We start from the raw sequence: 17759 nt of genomic DNA, 5'->3' as shown, positions 1-17759 counted from the left end.
GGCAAGCACGTCTCAGCTAGAATCCGATCATGGTGTCATGGCCAGAGACGCCTCGATGTACTTATGAGAGGCACCCCTCGAAAACAAAGTGAAAGTATTGCAGTCTTTACTGAAAGTACAATATGAACAAGTGAAACTATTACTGTATGATCCTTGATGAGAGGCACCCAATAATCTCGATTCCTTAAATCAAATAAGAAAAATTTTAGATTTTAGATGAAGTATATATTGACAGTCTTTACATTGATAAGTGACAGTATATTTGAACAAGTGAAACTTAAGTAAATGGAGTAATATAAAAATACTAAGTATGATCCGTTGATGGCCAACAGACCTGGAAACAAACTGGTATAACAACAAAGAAAACAGGGGCAAGAGAGACAAAACCCAGTTTAGCAGCACAGTCTTCAAACAAAACCGAACTTATAATACACAGTATTTTAAAAGCCAAACTTGGATCTGATGGTGTTGATGACATCTTTATCTACTTGAAGGGCCTTAGTTAAAACTTGGTCGGGAATCGAAGGCGTCGAAGCAAACAGAGTTAAAGGAAGCACAACGGCCCCAGGCAATTGACTGTTGAAAGCTGTGAAGGCCAGAGCCTTCCCTTCTCCAACGTTCAGCTGAAAGTGAACAAGTCCCCTTGGAATCACAAACATCTGCCCAGCACTCAAAACCTTGGAGTAAAACACATTGTTGGTTGTCACAAACCCTACAAGGAGCTTCCCTTCAATGACTACACCGGACTCGCTCGCACGAGGGTGCGAGTGGGGCGGATTAATCCCGCCCGGCGCAAAGTCAACTCTGTTCATTGATATCCCAAGAGTGTTGAGGCCAGGAAATGCAAGGACATTCCCAGCTGTTAAGTTCGCTCCAAAGGGATTGCTCGTGTTCCCTTCTTTGCTCAGTCCATCAAAGAAGAAGTCATCAGAAGTAGTTTTCGAGACGGGTTTGCAGGGAAAGCCATTAACTGATGTGGAAGCATTCAAATCTGCCACACAGAAGTCTTGTAACGGATCAGGGTCTGCACCATGGGAGGGCAAGGGAAGAAGAAGCATTGAAACCATGAGGCAGAATAGCAAGCTGAAGACTAAGCTGGATGAGGTGATCATGTTCATGGCTACAAAAATAGACTTCTGCTTCCAAAACCAAGTAGATTATGGTTCTATTTATCTCTTCCCATACCACATAAAAAATTGCCTGTTGTTGTTGGATTTGGACAACCATGACCAGCTGAAGGTAAAAAACTGAAGTCTTTGTATTGGACAAAGAATTTAATTGCATATTGGTGGAGGTTAGTTGGCTTTGACAAAGTTACCCTTAAACGACTTAAAAACAAAGGTTAAATTTGAAGCAATCATGTTAGTTTCCAAACAATTTACATGAACATCAACTCTCTATTTTAAATAATTTTTTTCTTGTGCCAGCAACATCCAACTAGTAGCTCATTGCTTAGGGTATGACTTCCAGTACAATTATGAATGGGTTTGACTTTGTGACTTTTTGTGCATTGTGGTGGTTGCAACTCGTGACGCTCGCTAAAACTTTGACACATTTTTTTTTCTTCTGTTTTTCTTTGTTTGGGTGAGCATTGACATAGCTGAAATTGAGAGGTGCTTAGTCGTCAGAGTAGTTTACATAAGCATGAGAGCCGCATGCGGTGCGGCGAAAAATTCAAAAGGTACCTTGACTAATACATGATTAAAATAGTAGCTTAAAACGGCTTTAATATAAAAACACACCAGAAAACATCTTCATCCTCCTAATAAGCACCACAGCTGCAGATCAGAAGAACCTCACCCGTTAATTTGCCAATCCTGTATATGTGCCCTAATAAGCTCGAAACTTTTGGCGCCGGAGTGACGGTAACACGGTGTGGCATGTGGCATGGTTATGGTGTGTTAAGAGTCCACCACCCAACCTATAACATGTAGATTAATAAACTTAATGTGGCATGGTTATGGTGTGTTGAAGAGTCCACCCAACTATAACATGTAGATTAATAAACCTCTTTGAACATTTCAGCGTGCTGGAAAAGTAAATGAAATTCTCGGCCTTGCCATGATAAAATTGAGAGGTGTTTAGTCGTCGGAGTAGTTTAAATGGATCTTTCAAACAATAATGGATCATAAAAGAACCATAGACCTTTTGATCATGGTCTAAATCATTTTGAAGAGAAAATGCGCACGCTGCTCCAATTTGAAAAGTCTCAATTGAAATATTCTCAAATTTTCAATAATAAAGACCAACATGATAAAGAAATCTTCTCCAAAGGTCCTATCGAAAATCCGTATGAAAGTCGTTTTAGAAAATTATGCAGGAAAAAGATGAAGGGGGGAAGTGAGAAGCTTTACTGTAATGGAAGTACAACATGAAGAAGTGAAACTCTCCTGTTTGATTCAAAATGAGGACCAATGGGCCTAGAAACGGAAACAATAGGGGGGAGAAGAGAGACAAACCCCAGTTAGTTGTTTAATAGCACATTTGTCACACAAAACCAAGTTAATTTCCTATAATGTAAAAAGCCAAACTCGGATCTAATGCTGTTCAATAACATCTACATCTACTTAAAAGCCTCAATTAATGCTCGGTCGGGATTGAAGGTGTGAAGAAAGGAAAGTAAAAGAGACCCAGGCGAGCGACCGTTTAAATTTGGCCGAAAGTGAACCAAGTCCCCGTGGAACCACAATCTTCTGCCAAGCACTCAAAACCTTGGAGTTACACACATTGTTAGTTGTCACAAACCCCACCAGTAGCTCCCTTTGAATAACCAACCCAGACTCACTTGCACCGACGGTGTGAGTGAGTGGGTTCGATTTGGATTTGCTCCACATGGAGCAAAGTCAACTCTGTTCATTGATATCCCAAATGTGTCGAGCCAGGAAATGCGACGACATTACCGGCTGTTACATTCACCCCGAAAGAGATTGGTGCTCCTCTTTATGCTTGGTCTGTCAATTAACTTTTGTACCTCTATCTTTACACAACATATGCCACTCTTGGAGCACTGACGTTTGAAGAGCACGGTGTTCAGCTTCCTCTGCAGTCAACTTTGACAGGGTTGTAGGTCCCTTTGGTTTGCCATCTTCCTCACCATCTTTTTTCTTTTCCTTCTTTTTCTTTATTTTATCCTCATCTTCTTCATCACTTCTTCTTCATCTTCGTCATCATCATCATCATCAGATTTGGGAATCTTACGTTTAGGCTGGGCTGCCTTTAGCAAAGCTATCCTTTCCATTGAGATTTTAAGCCTCTCAACAGCAGCCACTTTCACTTCGTCTTCAGGCATGTACTCAACACCCCCATCAGTGAGGTCATCTAACCAGCCCTGGAGATCCGATCCAATCTCCTTTGTAATTGATGCATCAGAAGCTCGAACAACAAATTTGCATATCATGGTTGTAGTCTCATCACCCAGGTCAACATTCCGGCTCACTTCACTAGCTCCAAAGATCATTAGGCCCAAGAAACCACCGTACCAAGTTTTTGCAGCAAAACAAAGCTGTTCCAGAACAAAGAAATCAACATGAAATTTGAATGGTTTAGGGTTGCAAATCACATAGTAACAAAGAAAACGAACTTCCATAATAGGAACACGATCAGTAAAGTTTCAAAAAGTAGAAACATGCAACAAATAACAAAAGAGAGACGGAAATCAAATGGTAACAAAGAAAAAGAGATAATACCTGAAATCCTGCCACTGTCCGGATAACATGTGAACAAACTCTGTGGAATGGTTTGGATGACAATGATTTCAGCCCACTCAGGAAAGGAGATGCCCCATACTGCTGTGCAGCAGTAGCCTTGAAGCCACTTCCTTCGTAAGTGTATGTACCAGTGTACTCTACTATGGCTGGTAAACTGGGCCACAGACGGAAAAATTCAACCGGTGAGATCTTATGTGGCATAAGAAGCTCAGTCAGCGGAATTTTGTATGGCTGACACCTTAAAATTACAGGTTCTCCCAGTTCTGGCCTTAAACTTCTCTTTTGTCTCATGATTTGAGGATCTTCTTCGATGTAGTCTCCTTCATAATCTATAGCAGCACTTCCATAAAAGGGGTAGTATAAGACTTGAACCCAAAGAGAGCACCTTTCGAAATGGGAGACACCCACAGTTACACTGCAAAGTACTGGATCCTAGGAACAAGATAAACAAACAAAATCAAGATGCATTGCAATAGAAAACAAGATGATTCTAGACAAGCAGATTACAACCAAAAACAAGATGCATTGCAATAGAAGACAGGGCAAAGAGGACAAAGAATGAATTCATTACAGAGGCAGAAAGTAAACCTGTGAAACAAGGTTACGCAACTGCCGTACTGCTTGAGGAGATCCATCCATAAAGTATAATGCACCAGATAACCCAACTCGAATATCAACCCGGTTGAGCTCAAGCTCAGTTAAATTTAAGACCTGCACATTCATCAACAAGGAATAAGAACTGTCAAACAGAAACAGGAAACTGGAGTCTGCCCAGAACATAAAGGGCTTTTAAAAGCATTAAAAAAAAGGTAAGAAGCAAAACTTAACCTTCAAATGCAGAGATATCCTTCCATCACTGGCATCTGCCAGATGATATGCTTCAATGTAGCAGGGATCACTGCTACCAGTCAAAGTAATTGCACTAGGAGGAACTTTGATTAAAGTAGAGTCAACTCCCTTAGTCAGCAGAAGGGTTAGTTCAGTGGGATCCGGCCTCCAAAGTTCTAGAATAGCCTTATGAACCAATCCTTCTAACTTTCTATCCTGAGCTGCAGCTACTTCGTAGAACTGGACAGTTAGTTTATGGTGGCTAAATGGGTAATCACCTCTGGCTTCACTGACTCCTGCCCACCTGAAAAATAATTGTAACTCCCTCATCGTTTTACATTTGTGCGTAGATATGCATAACTTCCCCCCACTAATAACAGGTATTAATAACACGAAAATTACAAAACATAAAAGCACAATCTATGCAGTTATATAGGACATACGCATATGTGATGTATACATGTGCTTAAATACATGCACACACACATGTATGCATTAGACAATGGTCCAGTAATTTCATATTGAAGATTAAGAGGATGTGCCTCCACTTTCATCAAAGTCATTCTCTCCTTCCTGATAAACTCAGTTTGACCTAGGCCAGAAATCAATGTCTACACAGATTTCTTTCAAATATCTGGATCCAGCAATCAAACCACACTATCGGCAAAGGTGAAACCCAAGCTCCAGCCTTAGCCAGTGTTTTTTATTTTTTATTTTTTGGGAACAGTGGAGAGAGAAGGGCCCAATAGAAGAGATATAAGACTACCTATCAATGAAAACGGCTTTCCACCCCAGGGGGAACAAAGAAACACCTCTTAAAGGCAGACAACATGGATGTAGACTACTATAATCATATATTGGGCATAAAAAGAAACTTCATTAACAGTTTGGTACACACCACCCAAACTCTATGGCAGATGGCTCACCCTTACAGATTAACGAAAATATATAATATGCTTACCTGCTTTCTGGATGACTTGAAACGTACTTGATTTTCTGCAATATCAAACGGCACTGATGCTTGTTAACAGAATCCGCCGTACTACCGTTCCTGAACTCTTCAAGTTCTTTAGTCAGTAACTGCCCAGCCCTAGGGTTGCGTGATCCCAACCGCTGAGCACATAAAAGAACTGCTTGAACATCTAGAAGCCTGTTTGTTGAATCAGCAGATGAATCTATATTGAACAAAACCTTGTGGATATTTGATACAATAATGTTCAGTGGATCCTCAGGATCATCAGCAAGAAGTGGGTCCAGACCTTCTAAATCTATGTGCTCAGAAATAGCCCAAATAAGGCGAGCACATATTCTTGGGGTATTCACCTGTATAATATGCTTCAGTAAGTGTGCTTCCCTACAATACATATGCATTGCCAGTATGCTTAATTACATTAATCAAAGAAGAGAGGTACGTACCTCACGTAGATCTTTCACAAGTTCACGTTGCAAATTTTGTAGCCTTGTCTCATTTAAAATTTGGTCCTGTGAAGCCCCATCTTTAACTCTTTTTACACCTCCCCTAGTATCATAGATATGGCAAAGCCTCACAAGCAACTTCAAATAGCAATCAATTGCATAGGTCCGGCCATCACAATCCCATTTGACACAAGGCCTGCAAACCTCCACCACTTCCAAAGCAGGCTCTGTCCAGTTTAGTGCGCCATAACCAGTTCCATATGCCAAGGCTCCAATAACCCTGCTCTCCATCCCTGAGTTCTTTTGTTCAGGCAAAGGCAGAGACAGCTGAAAGCAACTTTCAACTAATGACGCCACTAACTCCTCCCTAAATAAGGTCTTGCTTGTCACACTATTAAGATCATCTTTTATTCTCGCATCCTCAAAAAGTGAAGCTATATCAGTTCCAGCGAGAGGTTTCTGGCCTCTACGGACACTCTCCTTTGCGAAGAGATCAACACAAAGCGCTGTTCGACAAATGCATGCTAAAGCATGCATACGATCTGATTCTGCCCTCAAGTTTCTCACCATAAGAAGCAGCCTCTTAAACAACGAAACCTACACCCAATTTTTTCTTCTTCTTAAAAATACAACTCATGTGAATTTAATTTAATTTATTATCCGTATTGACAAAGATAAAAGATTGATTTGCTATATACCTGCATATGAAGATCAAGAAGGTGAAGATTGGTAACCACAGCTCTAACAATACTCTCTCTTGCAGAAGCAAACTCTTGCCTATCCCAAAGTGTGAGAATTGCGATAATTGACTGTGAAGCCCACTCCGGCTTCCCACCAGGCACATCAGCCAAATACAACAAGTCGATCCCCACTTCGAAAATCAAAGCTGGATCCAATGACGACGCCAAGAATGGCACCAAATGCGTGACCACATCCGAAACTCCCACCAACCTCTCTGCATTGCTATCCGCATCAGTCCCACTGGAGCCCTTAGACGACTTCGACAGCTTCCTTATGACCTCGACCGAGCCTGAAGCCATGGCCTTGACCGCGTACACGATCGGAAACACAGTGGCCCTGAAACTCTCCACGGGCAAAACCAACGATCTCGCCATTAACGCACTCCGCTTCTTCCACACGAAGTCGACCATCGAGGAGACCCAATTGGATCGAATCGCGAGCGAATTCTCACTATCGACTAACTTATCACCCGCTAATCTGCTCATGCGCTTGGAATCGAACTCCTGAAACAAACGCCCCACCGACTCGAATGCCACCTTCGATACGGCGTCGGATGCGTCGAGCATGTTACCTCCGATGCGGGACCACCAGCTGGAGACCTTATCGAGCAAATTGACATTGTTCTCACAGAGCGTGACGAGGTCGTCGCGAGCAAGAATGCATCCGAGGGTTTCGGTTATGGAGAAGCGGAGATTATCGCTCGGAGAATCGAAGCAGCTGTTGATTTCTTTCTGGGCGTCAGTGATGAGCTTGGAGAGGCGGTAGGAGGGGATGGCGGCGAGGATTGAGACGGCTGCGGCGCTGACGTCAGGGTCGGGGAAGTCCAGATCGGTAAGAATTCCGACGCAGACGGTGTCCCAGAGGTCGGCGGTGAGGCGGGTGGAGCGAATGAGATCAAAGGCGAGTTTTTTGCAGACGGCGGAGGCCGGCGAGGCGACGATCTCTTCGACGGCAGACTTGGCGATGACGGAGATGTCACGGCCGGCGGCGGATTGCTGGAGGGCTTGGAGGAGAGCGCCGGACTGGCGGAGAGCGTCGTTGGAGCGGAGGTCCGCTTGAATCTGAGCGAAGAGTATGTCCATTTTGAGAAGCTGAGATCAACTTCGTTCGACGTGCTGACCTGTTTTAGGTTCGTTAGGATTTGAGAATTTGGGACATTGAGAGAGAGGAACTGAGAGTTTGGGCAGATTGCAGTAGAAATGCAGAATATGATTGCTTAGCTTTAGCTTTGCTTGTAGTGGTTTTAGTTTGAAGAAGAAAATGATGGTTGGTAAAAATCATCAGGCTTCTTGGCGGTTCAGTTGGTTGGCACGGCCGGGTTGGGAACAACCGAGTTCATTGTCTGGCTGAGTTCATTTGAAAATTGGCCTTTGAAGGAAGATGTTGATTGTTGGAAGCCCAACCCAAACAGCTTGTGATATGGGCCTTAAGTTGGAGGTGAAGCCCCATTAACTTTTCTTAAATGTTTCCTCTAGGCCCTTCTTATTGGATCTTACTCGGATCCGGAATATGGACCTAGGTCGGGAATCACAAACCCAAGATTCGAGATCCATGATCCGAAGTTAGGACTCCAAACCTAGAACTCGGATGTGGGATGTTGTATTCGGATACATAACCTCAAATGTAATATTATAAGCTAATCTAAACATGAATAATTATGAGCTAATACAGACCCATAACTCATATGTGGGATGTCGAATATGGATTATTATACAATCCAAACTTGCGCTATAAAGTTTTTTATTATTTAAAGTTCATCATGTTTTTTTTTCACGGGTCAAAGCACGAGAAAGACAAAACCTGTGAAACAGTGATGAACTAAAAATTCTCTTATTAGAAGAATCACCATGGTGGTGCTGACAATGGAAGAAATTGTGATGGGAATCCTCATAAAAACTATAGTTACAAAGACATAGTTATTTAATACTCCATAAAGTCCCTTCTTGCAATTGTATGTCTAATAAGCTGCAATACATTATGAAACAGATGCAAAAGGGTACATAGCCCCAACTTTCTCGTTTCAAACTTCTTCTCCCAATAAAATACTACATACAAGTTACAATACAAACAAACCTTCATGGTATTTCAAAAGACAAACTTGGATTTAATGTTGTTGACGGCATCTTCATCTACTAGAAAGGTCTTGGTCAGCACTTCGACTGGGATCGAAGGGGCCGCAGCAAACAGATTCAGAGGAAGAACAGTGGAGCCAGGCAAGTGGCTGTTGAAAGCAGTGAAGGTAAGGGCCTTTTTTGGTCCAACATTCAGCTGAAAGTGAACAAGTCCTCTTGGAATCACAAACACTTGCCCGGCAGTCAGGACTTTAGAGTAGTACACATTTTTAGTCGTCACAATCCCTGCAAGAATCTTCCCTTCAATGACAATCCCAATCTCGCTCGCACGAGGGTGCGAGTGAGGCGGGTTAATCCCACCCGGCTCAATGTCAACTCTGTTCATAGCTATCCCCAGAGTGTTGAGCCCCGGGAACGAGAGGACGTTCCCGGTTGTTACAGTGACCCCAAAGGGGTCCGTGAAGTTAGCTTGCTTGCGCAGCCCGTCAAAGACAAAGTCATCTGAAGTAACCTCCGAGAGGGGCTTACAGGGGAAGTTGTTAGCTGATATGGAGGCACTCAAGTCCGCCACACACAAGTCTTGCAATGGATCAGGGTCTGCACAATGGGAGGGCAAGGGAAGAAGAAGCAGCAGCAATGAAACTGTGAGGCAGAACAATAGCAAGCTTGGTGATGAGGTGATCATAGCTTCAAAATACTACTTCTTGTAGTTCAAGGTATAGATACACTCTGGTTCTACATATATATATATATATACACACACATATAATATATGTATTTTAAAAACTAATTTTTTTTTCTACATTATTGGATTTGAGGCCACCATTAGAAGCGACCAACTAGTACTCAACAAAAGGAACATCAGCATCCATAGTACAGATTAAGATAGATTTATATTGGAAAAAACTCGTAATCATTGGATATTGGATGACGCTAGTTGGATAAAAACCAAAGTTAACATCGTCAAAAATCTTGTTTATGTGGGAACATCTCTCAAGATTATATGGGATCTAGGCCGGCTTTGAATTGAACCATTTGGAGCATAAGGCAATACTGAAAAAAAAAATTGGGGCCATATGTCAAGTGGAAAAAAATAAAATAAAATATGGTCTTAACTTAACAAAAACAAAACACTAAACAACATTCAAGTAGAAATTTTGTAACTCCATCAAAGCATAACTCTAAGTTTTCTTTTTAAAATTGGGTTTTTTTTTTTTAACAAGAAGGTTGGTTTTTTTAATTATTTTAAATCTGGGTAGAGCTTTTTATTTGGATCTAGTAAACATCACATGATTTCCTTTCTTAGTAAATTTAGGTTTTAGTAAATCAAAATAAATCATTTTATCTATTTTGACTTTTAAAAAATTTCTCTCCTTTGCTTTTCCAAAGTCTCCTTTTTCTTTTTCTTTTCCTTCTTTTGGTAAGTATTTGCATGGCTAATTGTATGTTGGTTGTTCAAATAGTAATCTTAGGGCATATTTGGGAGTGCTTTTGGAAAGGCTAAAAGTGTTTTTGACAACTAAAAGTGATTTTAACAACGTTTGACATAAAAGTTTAAAAGCGCTTAAGTCATAGAAGCTTTCATGTACTTCTTGAAAGCACTTGGATTTTTTATGAAAATGTAAGGTTTTATAATAAAAGCGCTTTTGATAAAAACGCTTATGAGTAGAAGTACTTCCTAGAGAAGCTCCCAAATCAGTCTTAATAGGTTACTATCCAAATGAAATTATAATAACGCATATGGCAGTAGTATATAAATGTTTTATGGGTAGCATTTTTGCTCATAAAATTTTATAGTTCGATAGAAAGGCATAATTCTTTGTTAATAATTCATTTGAGTCCCCTTGTTGCAATTGTATGTATGTCTAATAAGCTGCCATACAATACATAACATTATGAAACAGATGCAAAAGGAATGTTGCCAAAAAGAAATAACAATAAAGAGTATGCACATACGATACAAGGACGTACGGCCCCAGCTTTATTTTTCAAACTTCGTCTACCCATACAACATTAACATTACTATATACATACAATCCAAACCTTCAAACAAAGCGAAACAAATCGAGAATTCCACTCATATTATTTTAAAAGACGAACTTGGATTTCATGGCGTTGATGGCATCTTCATCCACTAGATAGGTCTTGGTCAGCACTTCCATTGGGATTGAAGGGGCCGCAGCAAATAGACTTAGAGGAAGAACAGTGGAGCCAGGCAAGTGGCTGTTGAAAGCTGTGAAGAAAAAGGCCTTTGTTTGCCCAAGATTTAGCTCAAAGTGAACAAGTCCCCTTGGAACCGCAAACACTTGCCCCGCAGTCAGGACCTTACCGTAGTACACATTCTTAGTTGTCACAATGCCTGAAAGGATCTTCCCTTCAATGACAATCCCAATCTCACTCGCACGAGGGTGTGAGTGAGGCGGGTTAATCCCGCCCGGCCCAAAGTCAACTCTGTTCATGGATAACCCAAGAGTGTTGAGCCCTGGGAACGAAAGGACATTCCCGGTTGTCACGGCCACCCCAAAGAGGTTCGTGACGTTACCTTGCTTGCTCAGCCCGTCGAAGACAAAGTCATCTGCAGTAACCTCTGAGGGGAGTTTGCAGGGGAAGTTGCTAGATGATGTGGAGGCAGTCAAGTTTGCCACACACAAGTCTAGTAAAGGATCAGGGTCTGCACAATGGGAGGGCAAAGGAAGAAGAAGAAGAAGCAATGAAACTGTGAGGCACAACAATATCAAGCTTGATGCTGATGAGGTGACCATAGCTTCAGAACACACTACTTTCTTGTAGTTCAAGCCAAGGTAAGGTACAGATAGACTCCGGTTCTACTACATATGTATATATATACATATTAAGACTTAATTTTTTATTTCTTCATTATTGGATTTCAGGCCACCATTTAGAAACTTACTTTTTTATTTCTTCATTATTGGATTTCAGGCCACCATTTAGAAACTCAGCATCATCCATGGTGCACAACTGATAGATTTATATAGGAAAAAAACACTCCTAATTGGATATTGGGTGAGGCTGGTTGGCAAAACATCAAAGTTAACATCGTCAACAATCTTGTTAGTTTTCCAAACAGTTGAGACTAGTTGGCTATATGTTTATATGCTACCTCATTATTAAAGATATCCGTCTGATTAACAGGTACAATTATGAAGATTTAGAAAATGAAAGAACAGTAAATATATATCCACGAAAACCATTATTTGACCAAAATATTTTAAAAAATGATAATAATCAATTTGTTTATATGCTAACTCATTATTAAATATATATCTATATCCTTGTGATTCACCTGGTGGTCCAATTATGAAGATTATTTTGGTTATGCTATAGAGTATGTGGGGTTCATAACTTTACAATCAGTATGTGGGTGTTATCTAGTGAAGCAGTTCTGCATGAGTTGAAAGCAACTTCCTTACAATCAGTATGTAAAAACCAAGTAGAGGTCAGGTACCCTTAATTTGAGAGTTCAAATGGGACCTCTTCGACAGATGCATAAACTCATGGAATTAAAATAGTTTAGCAGAAAAGCAGAAGAAGAATACAGGAAAAGAACATCCTCATTCTGAAAACAATAACTTTTATATACCAGAAGACCAGAACTTCGCGGATTCATTTGACGACGCTGGCCGAGCCCTGTATCTCAGGCAGACCAAGATTATTTCCTTTAACAGATCAAGGGGAAGCCAGAGTCCAACTCCATGAGGATCTGATCTACGACGAAAGCTTCTAGTTTTGTTATCAAGGCCTCATCCTGTATATGTTGTATGAATTTGATAACAAAAACAAAAAAACACATCTGAATCCAGAAAAGTGAAGAAAAATAAACTCATAATGAAAGATTTACTCAGTCATACCTGTCTAAAGCTGCTGGGCTGATGGGAATAACACCCGCCGGGGACACAAGCGCATCCACCAGAATGTCATGTGGAGTGACCGGTACACCTTCATCCAATATTTGTACAGAATAGGACAGTGCAACTGCAATAAAGCCACCAACCTTGATTAAAATACCAACACTACCACCATATTACCTAGAACACTGAGTACACTGACTTTCAGATCCGAGGCATATATGCTACAATACAGGCGAAAGAAAAAATGATGCATACCAAGGAGTGGTTGCTTCCAATTGCGTGTTTTTGCAAGCTCTTGGTAGTTCTTCAGGAAGGTATCATAATAACTGTAGAAGTTACAATGCGTTAACATCAATTATGCATAAGATACTGAAGTTTGTTTTCTTCAAAACATACAAGGGAGAAAAAACCACGGCTCTAGCAGCCTTTATTTAAGCAGAGCAGTGATATCTCCAAACAACTGAATACATGGTACTTGAAAAACTGAATAAAAACTTTATAACCATACCCTCCACCACGACCCAAGCGTCTCCCAGATCTGTCAAATGCTAGTCCTGCCAGCATAAAAGGATAAGCAAATGCAGTTAACTACAGTTTGACTTTGATAATTATAACACATCCTATAAATGGATGAGTATTAAGAAAATAGGAAGAAAAGTTCTACCCGGTAAGAGGAACAAATCAACTGGGTCGCTTGCCTGTAAAACTGCACCAAGAGAGACCCTTTAGATATAAGATTCAACATAATTACATCGGTAAACTCACATATATACAATATGAAACCCATCCTACATTCTTTTTGTCAGCATTAAAAAACAAGCGCCAAGGTGTCTATGAAGCCCACCCCTACATGAACATATGGACATCAAACAATATGATTCCAGGAATAAGGCTTATGTATATCAAGCTAAACAGCCTAGACAAGGTCTCGGTGAAGGGAGTACAAGAATTGTGCCATGAGTTTCGGAAAAACAAAGGCTACTCATGTTTCCTCTCCCTATCTTGTTACTTATAAATTAATTTGTTACAATTTCTGGCAACAATCTGATGCCCAAACCTGAGAATTATAATATTACAAATGGGTATTTTAAAGGAAAACTAGGCTTAGGAAACCCTGTTGAAAGCTGTACGAATGAGAAATTTTCCCATCCTAACCTGGTCTTACACAATTGCTTAGTCTTTAGATTGTGCCACCCATAAAGAGAAATGGAAGACACTACTTTGAGGCTTCAGCAGAAGCACTCTCAAAATAGCAAAAGTTTGGAAATTTGACTACAAATCTTAGAATATGTTAATCCCATCTCAACTTTTGTAACCTCTAGTATTATGAAGTTCAAATTTTAATGCAAATACTCAAAAATTTCAACTTTGAGACTAGTTTTGGGACATCAAGAATCTGTAAATAATAGAGAATGACTACAATCAGAGACATTATTATCCCCTAAAATAAGTGAAACATTACCATCTTCCCGTTCATTTCCATCAGCATCGATTGGAGCTGGTTCTAAAATGTTCATCGAATTCGCAACAAGATCATCAATACATGAGATGTTGAGCATTCTCATGTGACAATTCTTGTCCTCTACACGCGGAACATAAAGCTTTTTCCTCACCTGCACATCACCCTCTTCATAAAACACAAAAAACATAAGAACCAAAAACAAATTTCTCAAAAATTCTGATTTCAGGCTACTAAAGCATGCTAAAAAACTAAAATTTGGAGATGGGCACATGAAAATAACACCTTTGAGTGGACTTTGAAGAATTGCAGACAACACGTTGGAGGTATCAACTTCCCTCAAAGCACTGCAGCATATATATGCACATAATCTTTGACTAGATCTAAACCACGGAGCTTCCAACACAATACTCTGGATTGCATTATCTAATCAAAAACAAAAAATTTGCAGACTTTGAGTTTCTGTTTAATTTACTCAAATGGAATTGACGCAGAGCATACTGGTTCAGTAAAGTGAAGAGTGGCTTGTTACCTTCATGGGATCTGAGTGTGGGGTCCATGGCCTTGAGGGCTTTGCGGACTTTGGACCGTAGGATCCGTTTCTGCTTGAATATGCCGTCGAGATTGTCTTGCTGTTGTTCTTGACTGTTGATGTTCATTGTGATTGTTCGAGTGGAAAGTGATGTTGGTGCGTATGAAGGTGGAGGGCGAAGGATAGCGGCTCGGGAGAGTTTGAGGGAAATTGCGGCTACGGCGGATGGTGGAGTTGCTAATGTGCACGATTGGGCCATCAGCGCCACCACCAACCTGCCTGCCATGTGCTCGCGTCCTCTTTGTCAATTACTCTGTTTTATACCAGGGCCCTTGCAAAAGTTGGTTTTTATGTTCAACACCCATCATGTTTTCTGATTTTTTTTCTTCCCCATTTTGAATTTTCTCTTCTTACAATGAAATGTCTTATGTTATTTTTCAAAATGCAATGCTACGTCCTTATAGAGTTGTGCTAACGACAGCTGCTACACATTTTATTCTGACCAAAAAAAAAACACAAAGAAAATTTAAAGAGCTACAAAGTGCACTTTAACATTCCACACACTTTTAGAAAGATGTTGAACCAAATACAAAACAAGTCAAACCTTTGACAGACAAAGAACACAATCTTCCAACAAAACCAAAACTATAACTAATCAATCTTCAAAGCATCTCAAAACCTAAACTTGGATCTAATGTTATCAATAACATCTTCACCCACTAGAAACGTCTTGGTCAACACATGGTCAGAGATCGAAGGCGTGGCAGAAAATAGATTCAAAGGAACTGTAGCAGAACCAGGCAAGTGACTGTTGAAAGCAGTAAACTCAAGGGCTTCACCTTCTCCAACATTGAGCTGAAAGTGAACAAGCCCTCTGGGAATCACAAAAACCTCCCCAGCAGTCAAAACCTTGGAGTGAAAAACATTCTTGGTCGTCACAAAACCAGTGAGGATCTTGCCTTCCATGACGACCCCAACCTCACTGGCTCGAGGGTGTGAGTGAGGTGGGACGATGCCACGTGGTGTAAACCCAACTCTGTTGAGTGATATGCCAAGAGTGTTGAGACCAGGAAATGTGAGGACATTGCCAGCTGATACAGATACCCCAAAAACTTCGGTTTTGTTTCCTGGTTTGGTCAGGCCATCGAAGAAAAAGTCATCAGATGTGATCTCTGAGATGGGTTTGCAGGGAAAGTTATAATCGGCTGGTGTGGAGGCACTTAAATCTGCCACGCACAGGTCTTGTAATGGATCAGGGTCTGCAGAATGGGAGGAGGGCAAGGGATGAAGAAAGAGTACAGAGATTGTGAGGCAGAGTAATGGAAAGCTTGATGAGGTGATCATGGCTGCAAAAGACTTTACTTAATTCAGTTTCAAAACCAAGTAGTTTTAAGTCAAGTATATAGAAATCATATATGGTACCTATAAGTTAATTATATTTTTCTTTTGAATTATTGGATATGAGACAAGCATTTGAAACCAGACAAACAAAATCCAACCAGAATTAAACAAAATAAACATCAGCAACCATGGGGAAAGGAAAAAAAAAAGGGATTGAAAGTTTTATATTGGAAATTTGAAGATACTTAATTGGATGTTGGTTGTGTTGCTAGTTGGCTTATGACAAGGATGTTGTGAACTTGTGTGATATTGAGATAAAGACCGAAGTTAATAGAATAGGGTTGATCTTTTTTATTTATTTTGGTTATGTTTCAAATAATTTACATGTTTTGGTCCGAAATGGACGTGGAAGATATTGGTCAATCAAGGCATTAAAAGGGAGAGATATTCGAACACATGACATAGAATGATGATAATTATTCTTAATCAGTTAAACTATAAACTATCAAAAGAAAACAATAAATAGATGAATACCTATACTAATGATTTAAATTTGGATTCAAAACTTTTTTTTTTTGGACCAATATGGATTTGGTTGTTTTCTGTTTTTACTTTCTTCTTTTTAATAAAAAGAATCAGCAATATTATCCAAGAAAACAACTATAGGTTTCTCCATGGTCAGCCAAATGTCAATGTGGCATTTTGGACTTATTTATTAAAATTGGTTTGTTTAGTGTCATTTTTTATTATAACAGTTTGTTTAGTATTTAAAACTAATTAAAATAGTGGTAGTTTGTGACTTTAATGGTAAAGAGTATTTAACTCACTCTCAAACTGAACGTTCAACGCTCAGTCTCCCAATGACCCATATCGTATTTTTAATCAGATATTATGAGAATAATTTGGTTTGTTGTGTTGAACTGCTAATTTTTATAGTCAGAGAGAGAGAGAGAGAGAGAGAGAGAGAATAACTAGTTTACTACTCCATTCGAGTATGGGAAGTGAAAAAGTCCATAGGCAATCCCAATTACCACTTCACTGGATGTGATCAAAACAAGATGGCAAGTACAAGGATCAAGCTTGAGCTTGAGGTATCAGTTCTTTTTCTGGCTTGTAATTCAATTTTATTATTATTTTCATGTAACTTTAGTTGTTAGTGTAGGAAGAAAATTTGTTGCAAGCATCACATGCTAATGTTACCTAAACAAGACACTGATCACATTGGTTCACAGACACAAGCACCATTTATGCTTTGTGATTATAGACGATATTTTACGATTCTTTCGGGACAAAATCAACTCATTGATTGATCATGGTATATTTTATATAGGCCTTCATATTAACTCATTGATTGAAAATTGGGTTTTTCGGTTCAATGGGTCTTGAATTTTTATATGATTCACATTTTGGTCCCCCAATTTTTAAAATTGTTCTCATGGTCTTTGAACTTTATTTTGTTAGGACAAATGATTATGCCATCAGTTTTGTTAACTTTTATGTTAAATTTGAGCATATGCATGGCACATGATGTACTGTTGATAGTCAAAATCGGAAATTGCTTTACTCATGGGAGAAAGTTTTCCCTGTTACAGAGATTCCATAGTCAGCTTTTTTGCACCTATTTTATCCTCTCTCTCCTCCATTCCTTTTCTATCTTCAATCACTCCTCCTCCATCATCACCCACACACCTTAGATTCCTCTTTTCCTCTTCAATCACTCATCCTTCATTACCCAGACACTATCTCTATGCTTTTTATCATTTTTATTTTATTAAGTTATTTATTTACGGAATT

General features: G+C 39.8%; 3 protein-coding genes and 3 pseudogenes across 5 annotated transcripts; all 6 read right to left on the bottom strand.

Moving 5' to 3' along the window:
* Positions 1-314: 314 nt before the first annotated feature.
* LOC103338264 (germin-like protein subfamily T member 2) lies at positions 315-1325 on the bottom strand. Its single transcript, XM_008241455.3, has one exon. It carries the CDS (start codon positions 1116-1118, stop codon positions 441-443), a length of 678 nt encoding a protein of 225 aa, XP_008239677.1. The 5' UTR covers positions 1119-1325; the 3' UTR covers positions 315-440.
* A 1491-nt stretch (positions 1326-2816) lies between these two features.
* Positions 2817-7925, bottom strand: TPLATE (ARM repeat superfamily protein). The gene is given in 8 exon segments (XM_008241560.2): positions 2817-3148; positions 3151-3502; positions 3687-4139; positions 4296-4418; positions 4536-4839; positions 5497-5858; positions 5952-6548; positions 6650-7925. Coding segments are annotated over 8 exon segments (3510 nt in total). The 5' UTR covers positions 7775-7925; the 3' UTR covers positions 2817-2954.
* Positions 7926-8636: 711 nt separating this feature from the next.
* Positions 8637-9452, bottom strand: LOC103338362 (germin-like protein subfamily T member 2 pseudogene; annotated as a pseudogene).
* A 1230-nt stretch (positions 9453-10682) lies between these two features.
* LOC103338265 (germin-like protein subfamily T member 2 pseudogene) lies at positions 10683-11664 on the bottom strand (annotated as a pseudogene). Its single transcript, XR_016122083.1, has one exon. The product of XR_016122083.1 is annotated as a germin-like protein subfamily T member 2 pseudogene (transcript).
* Positions 10683-15013, bottom strand: LOC103338266 (5-formyltetrahydrofolate cyclo-ligase, mitochondrial-like). Of its 2 annotated transcripts, XR_016122082.1 has the most exons (9): positions 14625-15013; positions 14378-14518; positions 14096-14260; positions 13298-13339; positions 13142-13187; positions 12889-12959; positions 12634-12757; positions 12366-12530; positions 10683-11435 (listed from the first exon to the last, which is right to left on the bottom strand). XR_016122082.1 is itself a non-coding variant. In XM_089041564.1 (8 exons), exons 1-8 carry the CDS (start codon positions 14908-14910, stop codon positions 12518-12520), a joined length of 888 nt encoding a protein of 295 aa, XP_088897690.1. In that variant the 5' UTR covers positions 14911-15013; the 3' UTR covers positions 12150-12517. The 2 variants fall into 2 exon arrangements, 1 of the variants encoding a protein (XP_088897690.1); XM_089041564.1 differs by lacking the exon at positions 10683-11435 and having other exon boundaries at positions 12150-12530.
* A 44-nt stretch (positions 15014-15057) lies between these two features.
* LOC103338267 (germin-like protein subfamily T member 2 pseudogene) lies at positions 15058-16075 on the bottom strand (annotated as a pseudogene).
* Positions 16076-17759: the final 1684 nt, after the last annotated feature.

Source organism: Prunus mume, linkage group LG7 (genome assembly GCF_029339155.1).
Source record: "Prunus mume cultivar Tortuosa linkage group LG7, ASM2933915v1, whole genome shotgun sequence".
NCBI lineage: Eukaryota > Viridiplantae > Streptophyta > Magnoliopsida > Rosales > Rosaceae > Prunus > Prunus mume.
The sequence above is the reverse complement of the archived record's forward strand: the minus strand, read 5'-3'. Positions and strand labels throughout refer to the sequence as shown.